Genomic DNA, 19,904 nt, shown 5'->3' on the forward strand with positions numbered 1-19,904 from the left:
AGGACCAGTTCTACTCTACGTATGGAATCACCGTGAGTTGGAATCGACTCAGTGGCAACAGGAACTACAATGTCAGCTTAGTTTCAACAACCTTCACAATCATTTTTGCTTGTTTGTTTAATCAACTCTGTGAGGTAGTAATAACTGCCAACCTTTATTGGAGGGTTATTCTGTGCCACCCAGTGAGCTTTGAGTTCCCTGGTATATTATTTTTTTTAGTGTTTACACAGTCTATAAGGAAATTAAATTCTCTGTTACAAGTGAGGAGTCTAAGGTTTAGTAAATGCTCAAGATGGAATTTAGGCACAGGCTTCTGACTCCAGAGCCCTCCCTTGGAACCTCTGTATTATAGCAGAGAAGATGGGGATTTGTAGGTCAAGAGGCTGAAGCTTTAGTGAGAGTTAAATATCTTGGCCAATTAATACATGGCAAGACTTGACCCCTTCTTATTCTGACTCCAAACTGATTGCTCTTTCTACACCACTGTACCTGTTCGGTTTGGTTTGTAGAGTACTAATACTTGAATTCATTTGCATTTCTCAAGCATATGCCAACTATGTGGCTAAAGAAAGCAGCTAACTGGACCAGAAATCCCGTTTGTGTATTTGTTCCCAGAGCTGCCTACACATTGGCCATATACCAGAAGGTGATTATTTTGTTAGGAGAAAGAGGCATCTTCCTTCTTAAGAGACTTTTACAATTTTCTGGGCTCCCAGCCAGAAAGATATCCTCAACACATCTAAGAAGAGGAGTAAACCTCCTTGACTTGTAATTCCATCCTCGCTCCAGCCTCTTACACGTATGTGTGAGTCAGCTGTTATCCTTACAGCTAGGGTAGTGAACAGAGGGGCCAAGTTTCCAGGCATAATGGAAGGGGCCTTCCGTAAGAATGAATGGTGGATCCCTCCAGATTTCTCATATCGATCTAAGTAACTAACTACTAATAAGTAAATACGTAAATAAATACATCTGAAATTGATTTGGTGTCTTTAGTGACAAATCCATTTCAAACACACACAAACATGAATGGTAGAGGGATTCTACCATCTGATGGTAGAATCAATCAAATTGCTTATTCAAATAATGGATTTGATTTTTTTTTTTTAAAAAAAGAACTCTAGTTGGGGAGTGAGGTCATGAAAGACTAAGAAGAAGAAGCAACTCTTCGGGCAAATTTTACTCTTCCTATTATTTTGGGTCCTTGCAAACAAATTTAGTCAGTTTTATTTCCCCCCCAAGGGTTTTTTTGATCATGAAAGTTGTAAGAAATTTATCAAAGAAACCTTGAAATTCACAGAAGCACAAAGAGGAAACGAAGTTAACAGTTTACCATAGTCTTATGCTGAACCAGTGTGTACTGTATGTACTTGAGTCCATCTTCTAGCCCTCTCCTATCACGTTTATATTCAAGGGGTCTTCAAAAAGTCCATGGAAGAAAGATAGATTTTGTGTCTGTGACCTTTAGGAAGGTACCTCATTATTGAAGCTCCCTCTTACATATGTCACACCCTATATGTTCATATATGGTTATATATACACTTGGTATATTATGACATTATTGTGAAAATAGGATTATACTGTTTATGCCATTTCCAAATTCTTTTTCCATTTAATAATGTATCATGAGCAGTTTTATTACGTGATTTTTCCTGACCGCATATGGAGTGCCACGATTTAGTTAATCCATTATCATTAGGCATTTAGGTGTTCTGTTTTCACGAGTATAAATAAAATGCTTTCCTATTCTTGTAATTAGTGCTCTGTAAAAGTGTTTCCTTAAGCACCTTAAAATTTTTGAGTCAGAGGGTTTATACCAGAATTTCTCAGTCTCAGCATTATTCTCATTTATGGCCAGAAAATCCCTTGTTGTAAGGGCTTATGCATTAGGATATTTGGTGGCATTCCTACTGGATGCCAGTAGCACCTCCCTCCATCCCTAATCGGGTAACAAAGTGTCTTCAAACATTGCTAAATGCCCCAAGGGGACATAACTGTGGTCCCAGTTGAGGACCTCTAGATTACACTATTTATGTTCCATTAGCATTGTATGAAAATGTTTCTATGCCCTCATTCATAACTAAGGGTTAATAACATGGAATATAAACCATTTTAAATCTTTACATACTAAAATCGGGAGGGCCAAGCAAAACAAAAACCATTCACTGCCATGGGAGTCAGTTCCCCACTCGTGGCGACCTATAGGACCGGGTAGGATTCCCCTTATGGGTTTCCGAGACAATCTATGGAAGTAGAAAGCCTCATCTTTGTCCTAAGAAGTAGCTGGTGGTTTCAAACTGATGACCTTGCGGTTAACAGCCCAACACATAACCACACCACCACCAGGGCTCCAGTAAAAACGGGATTGCCTAGGAGTGTATTGAAAATCTATTCCCATGTATAGTCTCCCACAATGTGCCATCACCTGGTGTACAAGATGCAGAGTAAGTGCCAATATACTTGCTTCCCACTGCTTAACATGGTTAAGTTCCAAGTATTAAATCATTCTGTGAAAATTAGCCTTAGGTGAAAGTGGAAGATGACTATATCGTAAGTGCCAAACCACTGAGAACCCTGGCCTACTCACATTGACAAATAGCCTTGACCCTCGCAGCAGCATTATTCTCATCTAGCACTGTATCATCTATTACTGCCAGGTGTATGTCATTCATGCAAAAATAGTCAGATAATAGATTTTGACTGTTGTAAATGCAAGGTGTCAGATAATGCGATGGTGCATAAGAGTATATGTTAGTGATTTCCGAAGTTTTAGATATATTCTTTTTAGATCCTATTTTATAGTAGCAATTTTAAACAACTGGTATTAAATATTCTTTTCACGAATCTTTTTGTAAAATTACAAAGTTCTCATATCTGTTTATCAGTTTAATATCTGATACAGCCTATATCCAAGGACAATATATTAAATGAATTTTTGGAATTAGGAGATGGAATAGGATCTTGCTCTGTTCACTCCACATATTGACCTGGTATTACAGTACTTCCAGGAATGGTGCACTCCCTTTGGGAGCAAAAACAATGGTTTAAAGAAAATTGTTTCACTGTTCCTCACTGGCAAGCACTCTTGACAGTTTTTTGATGGCTTTAACTTAAGAATGACTAGGTTCTTAGTGTGTACGTTGGTTGTGCATAAGCTGTCAACTTGTCTTGTGCTCTCCCATCGGCTTACATTTTTAATTTTATTAAGACAAAATAAAAGCTTGTAAAAAATTACAAAGTTCTCAATCTTTTCATTTTGTATAGGGGCATATTTATTAGCTTGAGATAATGAGTGAGAGAGTGAGGGATTTTTTATTCCAAGTTTTTATGCCTTTTGCCAGTTTTCCAACCATTTCAACAGCATCACGCTTTAGTATTTTTATTAATATAACAGGTTAAACACACTTTAAAGTTCTCAGTGTTCTAAAAAGTAATTGTACTCATTGTCCCAGGGTGGAATTGAGAATTTTCTCCTCAGAATGATCTGAGGGTCAGGTGGGGGCGTTGGGGATATTCTCTTTCCATGTATGGTCTCCTACTTTATGAGTGAGACGCTGTCTGAAGAGCTCCTTTTCTGTGTTATCTGAGTCGCCTCCTTGGAAACTTGTGCTTCTTTTTGTCATCAGTGAGCCCAAAGAGATAGCTGAAAAGTCCAAAACCCCAAGCCGAAGAAACTCACGAACTGAAGAGTCCACTGTGGCTTCTGAAAGTGTAGAAAACGGACACCGCAAACGATCCTCTCGGCCTGCTTCCGCCTCCAGCTCTACTAAAGGTTAGCAGTGGGCCAGGGGTGAGGGTGCTGTTTGAAGTGATGCAAAGGAGTGGGGTCCTCATCTTAGCAGCATCTTTGCTTCTCTTCCTTAAACTTACCAAGTTACTGTGACTTCTATTATTTGTCTGTCTAGGGCATCCTTTGTTACTTCATCTCACTGTGTCTTCTGTGTGTGTAGAGCAGCAAGCAGTTGGAAAAGAACACATAAAAGTGCAGAATGAGTCCAGTTTAAATTCATGACGACCTAATTCACTTAGTTCCTCAGCATGGCCCAGCCATTTTCTTGTGTTTCTGTGATCAAATCTGTCACTCTGCTTTTAAACTATCAACCCCCACTTTGTCCTCTCCCTCTCAGCAAAATCCTTACCTCTTCATAGAGAAGATAGAACTGCCTCATCTTCCCACTGTTGGGGGTAGTAGCCATCAAATCAATTCTGACTCATGGCCGCCCTGTGTGTGCAGAATAGAAAGGCTGTATCTGGTTTCCTATGACTTTTGGGGAGCAGATTACCATCCCTGTCTACCAACGTGCCTCTGGGTGGCTTTGAACTGCCAACCTTTCAGTAGCCTCCTCTGCTCCTGGTATTAATAGAATACGTATTCCTCCTCAAGTCTTCTTCCACTTGTGCCTCTGATCCCATCTCCTCTGACGTTCTCAAGAACCTTACACTACCAGTCTTCTCTTGACTACTACCTCCTTTTTCAACTGATCTTTCCTTTGTCTCTGTGACCTAGAAATCATCTTGGTTCCCCATCTACTTCTTTAGTTGTCTACCCATTTCTTATTGCCTATGCAAAAGCTTTCAACTTTGTGGATCATAATAAATGATGGATAACAAAAATCCAAAACACTTAATTGTGCATATGTGGAGCCTATTACAGTAGACCAAGAGGCAGTCGTTCAACAGAGCTAGGGGATACTGCCTGGTTTAAAATCTGGAAAGGTCTGCATCAGGATTGTATATTTTCACCATATTTGAGCAAATAATTTTATAAGACAGACTCTATGAGAAATGTGGTAACAGAACTGAAGGAAAACTTGTGAACCTGCAATGTGTAGATGGCACAGCCTTGTTTGTGGAAAGTGAAAGGGACTTTAAGCACTTACTGATGAATGAAGATCTTGTGGTAGGACTTAGACCTCAACATAAAGAAAACAAAAGTCCTCACACAACTGCTCCAGTAGCAACATCATAATAAATGGACAATATATTTAGGTTGTCAAGGAATTCATTTTGCTTACGTCCACAATCAGTGCAGCAGTCAACACTCAAAAAAGAATTTCAAAGGATATCTTTAAAATGTCCGAAAGCAAAGACGTCACTTGAAGGCTAAGGTGTTCTCAGGTGTTTTCAGTCACCTCAGAGGTATGCGAAAGCTAGACAGCAAACAAGGAAGAATGAGGAAGAATCTCGATATACCATGGATTTGCTAGAAGAACAAACGACTCAGTGTACAGCCAGAATGCTCTTTAGAAATGACGATGGCAAGACTTTGTGTCGTGTACTTTTTTGAATATGTCATCAGGAGGAACCAGTGCTGGAGAAGAGCACCATGCTGGGGAAGACCCTCAACAAGGGGTCCTGACACAGTGGCTGTAACAATGAGCTCAAAGGGAGCAGTGATTGTGAGAATGGCACAGGGCTAGCCAGTGTTTCATGCTGTTGTACATAGGGTTACTAAAAATAACAACTCTGCCTGTGATCCTTCTCAATCTCTCTAACTCACCATTGGAGGCTTGCTCTCCTGAAACTTTGATCCGGAGGCTTTTTTCCTTCAACTTCAGTTTTCTCCCTAAGTGATCTCAGTCATGCCCCTCTTCTTCACAGATGACTCATAATCTGCATTTCTAATATAGGACTCAAAAACTCAATATGTTTGAAACCAAACTTGTTATCTCCCACCTAGATCAGGTCCTCTGCCACTGTTCACTCATCTCAATAAAGGACACCACCTTTAATCCTTAAGCAAGCCAAGAAGTTTAGGCGTCTCCTTCCTGGACACCACCTCTCCCCCACTCTCGCCTCTGAGCCCTCACAAGGTTCCCCAAACTATTCTACTTTTTCATTCATACTACTACCAACCAGCTTGACACTGCTTCAGTTATTTACCATTATAATGAGGATTAAAATCTAAAAGGCTCACCATGGCCCATCAGGTTCAGTGAAGTCTGACCCATCAGCTTCTCCCACTCTCACCTCACTTCCTTTGGTAATCTACATGTTATTCTCATCCCTGGCCCCACATGGCCTCAGCACCTGTTACAGCTGTTGTGGGGAGTACTCTTTCCTCCCCTCTTCTCATCTTTAATTTTGTGTTCTTCCTACTTCTCTTAGCTCGGTTTCCAGTGCTGTGAGGAATTATGTTCGCCTGCGTAATGTCACAGTTACATCTGTTGTGAGGCAGATAATGAATATATGTATGCTCCATTCGGGCAAGAGATCATATCTGGTTTTGTTAACCATACCAAATATCTGTGAAGTACTATTTACTACATAGCAGGCCCTAAGGATTTCATCGGAAAAGACAGAATCTCTTCACATTGATTAGATTTGCAAGAAAGACAAGTTGTCATATGGTATGTTAAATCCTGTGAAAGCAAAATGACATGGTACTATAGGAGCATATAGCTGAGATGCTTTGCCTCCTCTGCCAGCTCAGAGAAGGGTTGAATGGAGTGTTTGAAGCAAAAGGTACAGCATGTACAAAGTCTCAGATCGGAGAGAGGACATGTGCTGTGCTTTAGCAGCTCAGGTTGGGTAAGGACTGGGAGGAACAGTCAAGTGTCATTGGAATGCCAATCTTGAGATCAAGGCAGATTTGGGTGGACTGACACCAGACACCAAGCTGAGGACTCAGCTGCAGTTTGGAGGGTCATGTTTCTCAACAGGAATGTCACAATGCCTCACAAGAGGCCCCTGGGAGTAGGCTATGGGTCTGTGTGTCATATAGGTAAAGCAGAAGTGCAGAAAATCCCACCCCCTACCTCAGCCTACTGGAGATGAGGGAACCAGTAAGAGGGCCTTTCTTTCCTTTCTGTGCATGCTGTGTCCACACAGAAAATGCTTCCCCAGGCATCCCACTTTAGATGCAGAAATGGAGCCAGAACCTTTCTCTCTGGCAGCAGAAACTTCTTTGAAAGGACACACCTTCTAGTAGTTTCAAGTAAGAACACAAAAGGAATGATTTCTGGAGTTCCTGGAGAATCTCCTTCCCCTCAGTTCTGTGTGTTCTCAGAGCCCCTTGCTTTTCTGAAGGATCAAGGTCTTCTAGGCTATTGAAACAGAAATCTTGAAAGTAATAAAAAGGAGTTGGCCTTTGGAAAAGTCAGGCACTCGATTTTTGGAGCGTTGATCTGAGCCCAGAGCCTCAAGATACTAAAAGTAGCATTGACTTTGCACCAGGGGAAATTAATCTATCTTATAGAGCAGCTGGGGTAGTAAAGAAGAAACAGCCACACTTACAGCCACTCTCCAGACAACTGCCAGGCAAAAAAGGTGGGAAAACTCGAGCCTGTTTAAGAGGGGTGTGCAGACTAGGCCTACAGAAGGGTAGGTTTTAAAAAAAAAAAAAAAAAACCTTCACTACTAGGGCTCTAGTTTGTACATGCACAGGTTTCGTTCAAACAAAGCGTGTTTAGTCGTAACTGCGGTCTGTGGACGGCTGCAGGCAAATCCTCTCAGAAACACATGTCAGTCTCACTGTGGTGCTTTCCAAAAAAAGGTCCCGTCAAAAAAGTTCCTTCTCAGGAGATGTGTTGGGTCAGTTAAATTCCAGGCAGGGAAGTCCTCTCTGGAGGTTATGGGCACTATTTTCCCAAGATTATAAAGGGAGAACCTTGATAGGTTTTTCTGGAAGGGCACAGGAAAACCTTGAGGGCTGATTATGACATTTAAAGAAAATTGAAAACTGCTTTGGTGAGAAAGAAGCTAGGAATGTTGCACAGAGGAATTTTGTTTTCTTTATAATCTACATGCTCATTCTCCAAGGATAGTAGGGTTATCTTAGGAGACTGTCATTGGGAAGCCTTACTTACCCCATCTACCCTCTAGCCAGATCTTGCTCCTTCAGACTTTTGACTCCCAAACTCAAAGAACATTAAAAAGGAATGTAATTTGAGTGTCTTGAGAATGCCAAAACTGCCGTCTTGCAAGGTGTAAAACTGTCCATCAAAAAGCACAGAATTCTTACAGTAGGCTTAGAGAGATGGAAACATAGCCTTCAGATATGTATTAGGCCTATATGGAGGATATGTCGAGAAATTCTAAGTTTACACTTTGATATTTTTATTTAATAAACATTTCTATGATTTTGTATTATTACTCTGACTTACTTTCATACACTTAAGTTGGACATTGTTCTAATGTGGTGTCATACTGGACTGCCTGCCCCAAAGCATGTGATGAAGCTTATCAACTGACTTACGAAAAGCCATAAAAACTCTTAGAAACACTATGGGGCGGTCCTCTGTCCTATAGGGCTGCTCTGTTTCAGAATCGAATCTGCTGCTGTGGGTTTGGTTTGGGTATTTTTAAGGAACTTAAGCCAGGCAGAGTCTCAGTGTCATTTGTTTACTAAATGCCATTTAACTAAGTTTAGTAATCATTTTGACATAATTAACCAGCTTTGTGCATGTCATGTGTACTGTGGTTCCAGGAGATGCTATGGCCAGAATTGAGCAAATTAAGACTTAGTTTGTTTTTTAAAAAAAAAGACTTAGTTTGTTTAAGCCCTCACATTTTTTTCTTTTTTTTTTTTTAATTTTAACAATTTATTGGGGCTCATACAATTCTTTTCACAGTTCATGCATATACATACATCAATTGTATAAAGCACATCTGTACAGTCTTTGCCCTAATCATTTTTTTCTCTTTTCTTCTTTTACATTTTATTAGGGACTCATACAACAAGCCCTCACATTTTTAAGGTTAGCCCCATAAAGTTACTACATGAGTGTTTTAACTTTCAAATTTATTTCTTTTGTATTTTCAACTGTCCTTGATGAACATGTAATATTGCTAAAATGGGTTTTATGTCAGAACTGTAGTTGAATTATAAAATGATATTTTGTTTTAAAATAAATGTAAATTTAATAGCTTTTTTTCAGGAGACTATTAAAGTTTCCTCCCCCCCTTTTTTTTTTTAAACTGGAAGATGAGGGGAAAATAGTATTTGAAATGTCAATGTTTTTTTAAAAACCCAACACAGAATTAAAGCTTTAAATTCAAAACAGAAAGCTCACAGGCTCTGAGATCTTGCAAGGGGTACTGAGTAAGCCTCTTACTAGAGGATGGCAGAGTTCCACCAGGCCCCAGGCTCCTGAGTCACATATAATTGCCACCCCCAGCCTTGGCCTTCAGGCTATTTTCTATCCCTAGGTAAGTTACCTTTTAAAGCAGAAAGGTATACTATAGTTCTTTTGGTGTTAAGATTCAGGGCCCTTGGATCCAAATTAAAGAATAAATATCTATATGTTTTGGCCTGTGTATTGGAACAGTGTCATAAAATAACTTTCTGTGAGTGGATTTGAACCCATGCTTCCATACTTGGAGATTCACGATGGTGCTGGGTACTTGAACCATACACACGGAGAAGAAACAAACTGCTTTTTTGCATTCATAAGATTTTGGTCGTACATGCACAAACAGAATCAGAAACATTCTGATATGGGATTGTTGCTGTTTTTATTATTATTATTATTAATCATTTTATTTGGGGTTTATACAACTCTTATCGCAATCCATACATCCATCCATCATGTGAAGCACATTTGTACATTTGTTGTCCTCATCATTCTCAAAACATTTTCTTTCTACTTGAACCCTTGGTATCAGCTCCTCATTTTTCCCCTCCCTCCCTACCCCACCCCCCATTGTTTCTGTTTTTAATGAAACCCTGGACAGCAGAGAATATGACAAGCAGTAAAGAACGAGATGTTGTATTTTTCTGTGGAAGAGCCGGTGGCACTAATCATGTTCCTGCTGTGAGGGCAGAGTTTGTGTTGGTCGTGCTGGCCAAGGCCTGCTAGATTGCCAGATCGGAGCAGGTGGAATGGGGGGATTCTGGACAAGTGTTGGGAGGCCTACATGGTTGGCTGGTCATCCTCTAAACCAGTTTTTGTCTTTGTTTGGTTGGGTTTTTTCCCCCTTACTCTTAATTACAAATCCCAAAACTGGTTTCCACAAATCAGTCAACTTTTAAATTACATTTGATCAGATGAATTGTTTACAAGCATACAGATAGATGGTTCTATTTCTTGATGTGAGTTCCCCATTTACACAGAAATTAATGAATTTTCTAGTGTATCTTCTCATGTTCGATTTATTCCTTTATTCATAATAGTTTTATATTTCTCAATTGGGGAAAACGATTTGTAATTAAAACACGAAGTTCAAATCATCAGTTCAAAACCAGAGAAAAGATACTAACACAGGGAAGTTCAGAGTAACCTGTAATCACCAGCAGCTGTTGAGTGCCCTAAGGTGCATCTGACAGCAAAGTAGGTGAGACTCCCATGCTACCCACAAGGCAGTGACTTGAGTAACAACAATTGAAAAAAAAAAAAGACTATACCAAATCTAAACCCACTGCCATTGAATCTGTCTTGACTCAGCAACCCTAGATAGGACAGGGTAGAACTGTTCCTTAGGGTTCCAAGAGTATAAATCTGTATGGGAGCAGAATCTTTCTTCCATAGTGAGTTTGAACTGCTTACTCTGTGGTTAATAGCCAATGTTAACTTACCAGACCACACTGCCATTGAGTCAATATTGACTCATATAAACCCTATAGGGTTTCTGAAACTAAATTTTTTTGGTGGGGGGCAGTGGTGGATGGTCCATACAGCATGTATTTCATTTTTGTCTATAAGAAGTAGAAATTGAGAGGGTGGGGTAGAGAGGGGGAACTGATTAAAAAGATCTACATATAACCTCCCTGGGCGATGGACAACAAAAAAGTAGGCAAAGGGGGATGTCGGACAGTGTAAGATATCACAAAATAATAATTTATAAATTATCAAAGGTTCATGAGGGAGGAGGGAGCGGGGAGGGGAGGGGGAAAAATGAGGAGCTGATGCCAGGGGCTTACATGGAGAGCAAATGTTTTGAAAATGATGAGGATAGCAAATGTACAAATGTGCTTTATTCAATTGATGTATGTATGGATTGTGGTAAGAGTTGTATGAGCCCCCAGTAAAATGATTAAAAAGAAAAAAAGTAGAAATTTCCATACATTGTACATTAAATAAAGTAAGGTGAGGCTTGACTATAATTTGATTTACTCTTTTATAATACAATTTGATAGGGTGAATTTTAAATTTGTTACTAGATAGAAAATTAATCTGAGAGAAATATTACAGTGTAATAGCCATGAGTTTATTCAATGCAGTTTGAAAAATTTAGTTAGCATAGAAAGTATCCCAGTGATTTAAGAGTTTGTGAGACTAAATCTTTACAGGAACAGACAATCTTGTCTTTCTCCCACATTGCTGTTAGTTGGCTTGAACTACTGATCTTGTGGCTAGCAGCTCATTGCCTAACACACAGCACCACCAGGGATCCTTGCTTAACCCACAGTGCTTAATGTAGCATTATTATTTTTGTGGAAACGAATATGAGCCTAACTAGAGATGGAGAAGAAAACCCTCAACAGTAACTGCCTGCAACTCCACTCTTGCAGCATAATTTAGAAACTAGTCATGGAATTTCTGAAGGAAATTTCCCAAAATGTTTTGCAATTATACAGGGAGAAGTCAGGAGCCCTGTTGATTAAAGCTAACTGAAAAGTCACCCCACCAACTGCTTGCATAAAGATTACAGCCTTGGAAACCCTATGGGGGAGTCCTATTCTGTCCTACAGGGTCACTGTGAGTCATAATCTACTTAATGGACAAAGGGTTAGAGAGGTCGTGGCTAGAAGTAGTACACTAAACGCACAATCAAGTGAGCAAATACATTCATTTAAGTCACTCTTTAAAGCTCTTTGGGAAAAACTCATACACTAAAAGATTTAATAGAGCCCTTGTACTATAGATTTGACTAAAATTTGCTTGAGCTTAGAAGAGGCACCTGTTCTAAAAGATAGATGTATGAGCCACTGCACACTCATGTCCCCCTACAGAACCACAAGGAGAAAAAAATTCACTGGCAGAGTCAACTTTGTCAAAACTCTGGGAACCAGTCAAAGAGTAACAGCAACTAAGGCATTGCTAATCAAGAAATAACAACATGGAGATAGTAGGAACACCCTGATTTTCTACTTGCCAGTACCTCGTCTCCCTGGCTCAGTGGGACCATGCTAAAGCATCAGCAACAGACACTCTAAATGGGATCTTGGTGTCTGGCTCCAGAGGGAGCAAAGAACCAATTTGCAAATTTTTTATTTGTGTCTGTCCCTGAAAGATTGAAGCAAGGCAGTCATCTTGGTTTGGCCTGTCTGTGAGATCACATAGTCTGCAGGAACTACCTAAGGCTCAGTGCAAGCCTTCTAAGTGTCAGAGGAGAGCCCCAGCACAGAGCTACTTTGCAAAGACTGAGAGGAGGTTTTATTTGTTGTTTTCCCCTGACGTTCAGGAAATCTCTCAAAACACTAGCTGAACACAAACTCAGATAAAGACCCCCACCCCCACCCCAGTGTCCAACCATACCCAAGAAAGCAGTCTTTTCAATAATACATACTGTATACACTCATGTATAAGCTGAGTTTTTGAGCACAAAAAATGTGCTGAGAAACTGGGGTTCGACTTATACATGGGTCAGTGGTAGCCCAGCGAGGTGTAACATCTTGCTGCTTCCCACCCCCACCCCCCCCACCCCGCCAAAGGTAACAAGAAGACTACTCGTTATCTCGCAGGTGATTGCTGTTTCTCCGCTGTTCATTCAAAGCCCCACTGACACTGCAGGGCTTTGAATGTTTGTTTACTCACATCTAACCAATCAGAGCCATCCTATGACGTGGACGGCTCCAATTCACAGAAGCACCCGTAGTGATTCACTTAAGGCGGCAGCTGAACTGGTAAGGATGTGTCTGTGGCTGCGTTCCATCTCTCCCCTCTGGTCTCTGGATTAATTCACATCCTGCATCCCCTGCCCTCACGGACACTCCCCCCTTCCCCCTCCTCCCAGCTAACATGTCACTGGAGGGGGCGGACATTACCATGACAGTTCTTTTTCAAAGTCTTATTTTGTTGTCCTATTAAAAATGGATACTATTGAACCAAAACAAAAACACCGGTCATATGAGGCTGGTTTCAAAATGAAGGTTGTGTCAAGAGCAGAAGAGAGCAATAACAGTATTGCAAGTAGGGAATTCTGTGTTGATGAAAAGCAAGTGAGGGAGTGGCGGAAAATGAAGGCTGACTAGGAACAGATTCCAAAAGCTACAAAAGCTCGTCGTGGTTTAACGTCTTTTTATGGGGCTCTAGAGAGTAAATTGCATAAGTGGGTTATAGAGTATCGTCAAAATGGTTATTGCGTAACACGCATGGGAATCCCGCATACGTGCTCTACAAATGGCTAAGGATGACAAATATAAAGCACCAGGCATTGAAAAATTTGCTGCATCAGCAGGATGGTGTACCCGCTTCATGAATAGGTTTGGCCTATGTTTGAGACAAAGAACAAAGATTTCCCAGAAGTTGCCACAAGACTGTGAAGAAAAAATTACGGTATGTCATTCCAGTCATTTATTATAAAACAAAGGATTTATAATTATGACCTGGCAGATATTGGGAATGTAGATGAAATTGCCATGACTTTTGATCTTCCAAGCAACAGAACTGTGGCAAGTTTAAGAGAAAAAAAACAGTTTTCTCAAAACCACAGGAAATGAAAAGAACAAAACACTTTACAGTTTTTCTATCATGTTTGGCTAATGGAAGTAAGCTGTGTCCTGTCATTTTTTTTTAAAAGACCAATTTCCCACCAAGAACTGTGCGTGCACATGTTAAAGGCTGGATGGATGAAGACAGAACAAAAAAAAATGGCTGGAAGAAATTTGGAACCGACGACCAGGAGCAGCCTTAAAGAAAAAGCCATTGTTACTTGTTTGGGATATGTTCAGAGCCCACCTATCGGATGACATAAAAAAATTGGCAAAATCTAGTCAAGTTACTTTAGCCATTATTCCAGGTGGGCTTATATCTGTACTGCAGCCTCTGGATGTAACTTTGAATAAGCCTTTTAAAGACCGTGTGCGAAGGATGTGGCATGAATGGATGTCAGCTGGTCAAGCCCGACTAACAAAAGGAGGAAATCTCATGAAGCCTGACATAGAGTTAATAGCAAAGTGGGCTCGAGATGCATGGGAAGACATTCCAGAAGACATGGTGCGATGTGCCTTCCAGAAATGTAGTATTAGCAATGCTATGGATGGCAGTGAAGACTGCGCTTTGTATGAAAATGACAGCAGTGATGGTGATGACGGCGACCTCAGTGAGGACAGCGTCTATGATGACCTCACACCAGCTGAAGCTCTGCAATGGGATACGGATGATGATGAGGAATCCAGTTTTGAAGGATTTTAACTCTTTCCATTTTAGCTTGGTTGCTGATTGAGCTCAGGGAAGAGTACTCTTAAGGCATCATTGTTGATACCTTATTGTTTTTGTTGAACCTATTTTCCACTTACTGTGCTGCTTTACTAATGTTAAATGACTTGTCCCTTTATTTATGTTTTTATTTAAAATAAATATTTAAATACATTACCCCACTGATGTCTCAATTTTTAGTAATTTTATTTTCATTTGTTTTGATTATTAAAACTCACCAATAGCTTCTGCATTTTCCACCCTAGGCTTACACTCGAGTCAATCAGTTTTTCTGGTTTCCCAGGTAATAATAGATACCTCGGCTTATACTCAGGTGGGCTAATATTCGAGTGTAAACGGTAGGTGAAATCACTAAAATGGATGAGAACAGCTTTCAACAGCAAAAAGTCAAACATACGGCAAGTGAAGAATCTGATTCCCAGAGATACATTATGATAATCTACTGCCCTGTTTTGAACTAAAAAGTAACATGACATACAAAGAAATAAGGGATGACTCATTCAAAAGAAACACAGGAAAACATGCTGAGGGAATTTTGTTACCACAAGATAAGCCCTATCTGCAATACAATGGCAGCTCTCCAGGTTGAAGTGAAAGGATGGCTGGGAATCATATGAAGAAACGGATCTCTAGTCAAAGCACTATCACAGGTAAAGATAGGAGTACTTGTGTTCTCACTCTTTTTGTGTCCTATATGATTTTTAAAAGTGCATAAGAAGTAATTTCCATTTGTTATTGAGCATACAATTTAAGGGTGTAACTTGTGACAACAGCAACCTGTAAAGGTAGGGTAAGTGGTATGGGATCAAGGTTGTGTGTGTTAATTGAAATTGGTATCTATTTAAACTGTTGTTAAATACTGAATTTCTGACTCATAATGACGTGTGTACAACAGAACAAAACACTATCTGATCCTATACCATCCTCACTGTTATTGCTGTTTGAGCCCATTGTTACAACCTCTGCATCAGTTCATCAAGAGGGTTACTCTCTTTTTTGTAATTGTCGCTGAATTGTTCACTTAAAAATTATTGAAGTGACAAGTTTTGTGTGGCATTTTACCACAATTCTAAAGAACCAAGAAGTCATTCAACAACTCCAAACAGTAAACCAAACAGCAAAAGTGCAAAATATTTTCTATGAAAGTTTCACTTAATCATTATGTCTTTAGAAGTAAGATACTGTATATACTTGTGTATATACTTAACACATTAAAAAAAACATTTTATTGTTGGCTCGTACAACTCATCACATTTGTTGCCATCATCATTCCCCAGACATTTGCTTTTTGGTTGAGCCTTTGTTATCGGCTCATTTTTCCCCCTCCCTCCCCACTCCCCCCTCCTTCATGAACCCTTGAACTCGGCACATTTTTTTAAGCAGTTTTTATGGTAAAATTAGGTGCCTCCACTGATAGTCGAGTACATAGAGTAATAAAGAATACAGAGTCTCCAATTCCAGAATCAAGAAGGATTGGAGCCAAATTAGATAGAGATGTGAAATTACCCAATGAATTAAGTGCCTCTGTCCTGTATTCCTCCTCCTCCTCTGGCTCTTCCCCTACCCCACCCACACCTTGAACCAGTAGGATGTCTTATATGGATTTGGGGAATATTGAAAGTGTTCTATTGATTATTAAGCTCTTTGTAGTGTTATTATTTATTATTGAAAAGGTGAAAAAAGTCATCAAATACGACTGCTTTCCAAAAGGGAAAAAATATATTATAAGAACACATGTCATTAACTCACAATGATAAATGATTTCCTTAATAGTGTGAATTTTAATTCAATAAAAACTTACTGTATTCTCCACCTTTTGACTAAGATCAAGTGTAATAAGTATTTATTGTATACATCTTATGTGGCTAATATTTCCATATATACTGGTGTATAAGTCGAGTTTTCCAGCACATTTTAAATGCAGTTTTTGTGGTAAAATTAGGTGCCTCAGTTGATATTCAGGTCGACTTATACTCAAGTATATACGGTATATTAAATCCTGTAACATAGAAAGCATATATTCATCATTCATGCCTTTAATGAATGAAAGACATGTAAATGTTAAATTATTATAAACAATTATTCTCGACAGTATAAGTGCCTAAATGAATGGTATTGAATTTCCCAGTGTTCTAAGAGAAACTTAAAAGACTCACTTTTAGAAGTATTACAGTATTAAATAAATTTGAAAATGATTTTTCTTAACACTGGTCTTTAAAATCACAAACTTCATTATCTTTGAAATATATATTTGTGAAGATTTTATGTGTAAAAATCCTTGATGATTTCTTCAACAATGTATTTGAGTTTGGGGACCATGTGGTATTCATTGTAGGGGCTAGATTAATCGGTCAGATCAGCCATTCCAGCCTCTGGAACATTGCTGCTTAAGACCTGATGCATCCCCTACGTATCCAGTCTTTCACTACATTAGTTCAACAAGAACTTCTTGCCCTTAAAGAGTTTTCCTCTGGAATTTGTGTTCAGAGAGGTAGTAAAAGTGGTAACATTTTAGAGTGTAAAATTGAACCACAGGACCCGTCTTTTCAAACCAATTTCTAAGAAATGGAAGGTGAGTTTGCTGTATGCCCATAGTGGCTAGATTTATCCAGGGAAGGTGAAGATGAAATTGTCAAACTAAGGTTGAAATGTTTTTCTTTGTTTTCACTGGGAAGTACAATGAGTAATATACCAACAATAACCTCTCACCCCAGAATACCCCAAAAGTGATTTAAAATTTTTTATTTAATGTTCGCCTCTGGCATAAAACCCTTCTTTAGTCATGGCCCTCATTGATTCATCCCCAGAAGCAGCTGCAGCCTGCCAGCTCTTAGGTGCTTTGGAGCAGTGACAAGTCCGGTAGGAAGTGAGTTTTAGGTGGTTGATCCTCCTCCTCTCCAACTTCCCAGCCTGCTGGAGTGTTCATGTCTTAACAAAAAGGCTTCCAAAGTTCTCCTGATTAACATGTTTTTCCAAGGCTAAACATCGATTGGGTCAAGAAAGATTTTTGTTGCAAATGGCAAATTTTCTACAGTGAAAAAGGAAGCCTGAGGGACAAAAAAAGTTGATTATGGAAAGTTGTGGGCTGTATAAGATATTACATGGAATTAAATTCCCAGTGCTAATAGTAAAAACAACATGACCTACACCCTGTGAGGTATCTCTCCTCTGATCAGTAAAAGACTAATAAGTAAATCTGAGGGAGGGAAGTGGGTTGTGCTGTCAGGTCAGCATTGGACTGGTAAGTGCAAGGTTAAACCCACCTCCTGTTCTGGAAGGGAACTGTGAAGCCATCTACTCCTAGAAAGATGTAGTGGAAACCCCATAGGGGGCACTGTGGATCGAAATCAACTTGATGACGAGTTTGTTTTTTCTTAAATGAGTATATGCAACTTTTATTGGCTACAATCAGCATGGCACAACATTGACCCAAACAACATGACCTCCAGCAAGATGATGTATCTATTGGAAAGTTCCACCAGCAGAAACCCTAAGGCATTGTACAGGTCACCTTCTGGTCCGTCATCTAGACCACCCTGTTTAGTAATTACCATGGCTAACCAAGCAGTGAACAGTTGCTTTTTGTATCACATGTTATGAGTTTGGTTCTCAAATTAGTTTAAGAAAGTTTCCAGAAATAGATTAATCCAATTCATCTTCCACATTGATGAGTTAAAAAAATTTTTTTTCTAAAATATTCAGGAACAATATGAAAAATAAAAGTGAATTTTTAAGGTCATTATGAGGGGTTTTTTAGGTTTTAACATCATTTTTATCTTTGGAAAGTCTTAAACTATTCGTTACGCTCTCCCGTAAAGGAATTTTGTATGGAAAAGTTTTTGAGAAACATGATTTTAATTGTGGGCTAAGACTGAGTTGACTGAGTTAAGTTGCCAGTATTACACGAGGAATTAAAGCATCCATTCTTCTTATTGTCACTCTTGATTCTGTGTATAAATCACTCCGCTCCCATCTCGTGTGTGTGTGTGTGTGTGTGTGTGTGTGTCCATCTTTGATGTATCTGGGTGAGCCATCATAGACAATTGATAAGCAAGGGCCAGGGGTTTAAAGACTGAATATTACATGGCATAGAAAGAAGAAAAAAAAACCAGACTTCTGTAACAATGGCTAGGTTCCAGAAAAGATCCAAAGAGTGTTTTATTTTGGATTTTGGTGCCCTATTGGGTTTTTCATTTCTAGCACATTCTATACATTGAGTGGAGGTAGCTGGTGAAGGAGATTGTGGGTTACTTGCTCAAATACGCAGCTTTCCCCACCTGACCACTTTTTCTGGCCAGATGCTGCACACCTGTAACCCATGCCCACGTTTCTCCAGTAGACAGACCCTAGTGTACAGATGGTGCTGCCGTTAACAGTAACCGTTTTTCGCAGTTACAAGAGACCTGTTGCTGTAAAGTCTGTTCCAGCTCATAGTAACCCAAAAGCAACGTTATAGAACAGAACTGCCTCTTATCTTTGCTGTGGAGTGCTTGTGAGTTACACCTGCCCACCTTTTGGTGAGTGGCACATGCTTTAACCACAGTGCCAACATGCCTCCTTTTTTCTCATAGGAGGCTTAGAAGTTCAGATTCGGGATGCGGCTCTAAAGAAAGGCTCACTCTCTCTGTTGGCACTGGCAGAAGGTCCTTGTCTCTCAAGCTTCTGTTCTTTCATGTGGTTTGACATCCATCTTCTCCATCTCTGCTTGCTTCTGTGTGCCTCAGAAATGATTAGCTTCACACATCTGAAAGAAACCACTGTTCCCAAAAGGGAATACATCCACAAGGATCAGATCTAGGACTTACAACCCATTTTTGAGGGAAACAATTCAGTCCCGGCACTGGCCCCTCCCCTATCATCAGTTGAAGATGGTGGCCCTCTGCATACCCACTGAGTGCCTCTTTTGAAGCTTTTAAACCAATTCCGAGTTACACAGGGTTCCTCAAAAGCACTGTGCTGTAAAGAACTCTCAGCTAATCATGTCCTTCCTTCCTTCCTCCACCCCCCAGACATAACCAGTGCGGTGCAATCCAAGCGGAGAAAATCCAAGTAAATGAGATGGACAGCGACTTGATACTTGTAAATGTGTGTGAATTTTACAAAGAGCAATTTTGAGCTGTGACTTTTCTAAATTCATTTCTGTACAGTTAGTCATTTTAATAACGTGACCCTTTTCCTAGTCCCTGCAACCTGTTTCGTAAAGTGCAATGGTTGAAAGCAGGGTTGTTGAGCCCTTTTGATGTTGCAAGTTAAAAAGTTCCAGGTTTCAAAAATGTTGCCATGTATTGAGAGGAGCTAATGCCATTATAAATGTTATTAGTTTTCATATTTCCTAAGCAGCTTAGAGTACAGGGTGAGCATTTTTTTAGATCTTCTAATGATGTATTATGCTGTGGAAGTCTTGTGTGTGAATAGCAGTAGTGGGGGCAAAAGCAATCTTATTTGGAAATGTTGTAAATAATTTTATTATATAGTGTTTTTGAATGTATCTGTTGTAGAAATGGACCAGTGAATAAAGAGAATCTAAGGGTTTGTACAATGTGAAATACTGAATGTGGTAAATAAATGTCATTCTCCTAAAACATA

At 39.6% G+C, this 19,904-nt stretch overlaps 1 protein-coding gene and 1 pseudogene across 8 annotated transcripts in view; both read left to right on the top strand.

Moving 5' to 3' along the window:
* NCOA6 (nuclear receptor coactivator 6) overlaps positions 1-19,898 on the top strand; it is a 109,731-nt gene extending 89,833 nt beyond the window's left edge. For 6 of the 8 annotated variants that reach the window (XM_075563737.1, XM_075563742.1, XM_075563739.1 and 3 more), the window contains 2 exons: positions 3,624-3,769; positions 19,328-19,897. In XM_075563737.1, the coding sequence (XP_075419852.1) occupies positions 3,624-3,769; positions 19,328-19,371 (190 nt within the window). In that variant the 3' untranslated portion in view covers positions 19,372-19,897. Of the gene's footprint in view, positions 1-3,623; positions 3,770-13,680; positions 14,410-19,327 lie in introns of those variants that run through there. The other 2 variants (XM_075563745.1, XM_075563738.1) reach the window with 2 other exon arrangements.
* Positions 2,841-3,021, top strand: LOC142423494 (U2 spliceosomal RNA; annotated as a pseudogene).
* Positions 19,899-19,904: the final 6 nt, after the last annotated feature.

The sequence above is a fragment of the Tenrec ecaudatus genome, chromosome 12 (genome assembly GCF_050624435.1).
Source record: "Tenrec ecaudatus isolate mTenEca1 chromosome 12, mTenEca1.hap1, whole genome shotgun sequence".
NCBI classification, from domain to species: Eukaryota; Metazoa; Chordata; class Mammalia; order Afrosoricida; family Tenrecidae; genus Tenrec; species Tenrec ecaudatus.